At 51.1% G+C, this 1,685-nt stretch overlaps 1 protein-coding gene across 1 annotated transcript, besides 2 other annotated features; it reads left to right on the top strand.

Moving 5' to 3' along the window:
- On the top strand, window positions 1–1,077 carry Tc00.1047053404431.10 (trans-sialidase, putative; the record flags this gene model as incomplete). Its single annotated transcript, XM_797350.1, has 1 exon — window positions 1–1,077. A coding segment is annotated over one exon (1,077 nt), but the record flags the coding sequence as incomplete, so codon positions are not given.
- Window positions 1–1,685: a sequence feature (areas not merged during assembly with more than two copies in the genome that could not be assigned to a particular haplotype).
- Window positions 1,290–1,387: a sequence feature (T-rich).

Genomic DNA, 1,685 nt, shown 5'->3' with positions numbered 1-1,685 from the left:
CATTTGCATCTGTTACAACGGAGTATGAATGGTGAAGACAGTGCCTTGTCGCTTTCTCGCCTGACGGAGGAAGTGAGTACAATCGAGTCCGTCCTCAGTACTTGGGCGCAAAAGGACATTTTCTTTTCCAGCTTTTCTATACCCACGGCGGGTCTGGTGGCGGTATTGTCCGATGCGGCCAGCGATGACACGTGGTACGACGAGTACCTTTGCCTGAATGCAACGGTGACGAACGCGAAGAAGGTCGATGATGGGTTGAAATTGACGGAATCCAACTCCGGGGCAATGTGGCTTGTGAACACTTGGGCTAATAATGTGCGTCATGTATCCTTGAGCCACAACTTCACACTTGTGGCGACGGTGACAATCGAAGAGGCTCCGACTGCAGACGCTCCTCTGCTGGGTGCGATGTTGGTGAAAAATAATTCCTCTCATACCATGGGAATCCTGTATACGGCGAATAAGACGTGGGAGACGATTTTCAAAGGCGAGACAAAACCAAAAACGGAAAGTGGCACTTGGGAGCTTAAGAAAGAATACCAAGTGGCACTCATGCTGCAAGGCAACAAGAGCTCCGTGTACGTTGATGGCAAGTCGCTGGGGGAGGAAGAAGCGCTGTTAACAGGTGAGACACCACTTGAGCTTTTATACTTTTGCTTTGGCGCGTGCGATACGAAAAACTCTCCTATGACGGTGAAGAACGTCTTTCTGTACAACCGCCCACTGAATCCCACTGAGATGACTGCAATCAAGAAGAGGATCCCCGTTCCGACGAGAGCTCCAGAACCACAAGTAAAAATTGCTCCTAATCCTATCGCACCTGCTGTGTCTGCTGTACCTGCGGTGTCTGCTGTACCTGCGGTGTCTGCTGTACCTGCGGTGCCTGCTGTACCTGCGGTGTCTGCTGTACCTGCGGTGCCTGCTGTACCTGCGGTGCCTGCTGTACCTGCTGGGAATGAAGGGACGGCACGAGAAACGGGTGATGGTGGGGCAAATGGTGATGCCGGCTCCGTGTACGGGAGCGGACTGCTGCCGCTGCTGCTTCTGCTGGGGCTGTGGGGTTTTGCGGCTGCGTGAGGAGTGTGCGGCCTCAGTGTGGAGCACTTGTGCCATTCCCTGCACCGACACTCACACACACCGCTAGGAATAAATTTACTACGCAGAGAATAACTTGTTTTTGCTCTATTTTAATGTTTTCCATTTTCCCCTTGCTGCTTTGGGGCAACCATTGTAAGCGTTTTTTTTCCGGCTATTAATTTTCTTTTCTGTTAGGAGCATAATTTCTCATGTTTTTTTATGTTTGTTTTTAATCATTTTTGTTTGCTTTAAAAAATTTTTTTTATTTCTGTTTTTTTTTTTTTACTCCCCATCCTTCTTTTTTGCTTTTGGGGCAATCACGATGGACGTTTTTTCTTTTCTACTCTTCCCTCTTTAATTGTTTCTTCTGCACTCTTCCTGCGAGGGGTGCCGTGTGTTTCCCGCCCAACTGCTCCACTCGCACACCCACCGACACGCTCATGACGACGGCCCTGTGCGCCTCGCCTGCTGCACGCATGAGGCGGGGCCGCGACGAACGGCGCGCTGAGGGAGCCGTGACGTGTGGGCGTGCGACGAGGGCCTGTGGGGCGGAGCACACATTTCTTCCCTCTTTTTTTTTTTTCTTTGCGGCCCATGGCGGGCAGACA

Source organism: Trypanosoma cruzi, genomic scaffold (genome assembly GCF_000209065.1).
Source record: "Trypanosoma cruzi strain CL Brener 1047053517077 genomic scaffold, whole genome shotgun sequence".
Classification (NCBI taxonomy): Eukaryota; Euglenozoa; class Kinetoplastea; order Trypanosomatida; family Trypanosomatidae; genus Trypanosoma; species Trypanosoma cruzi.
Note: the sequence above shows the minus strand (reverse complement) of the source record. Positions and strands in the feature narration are given on the sequence as shown.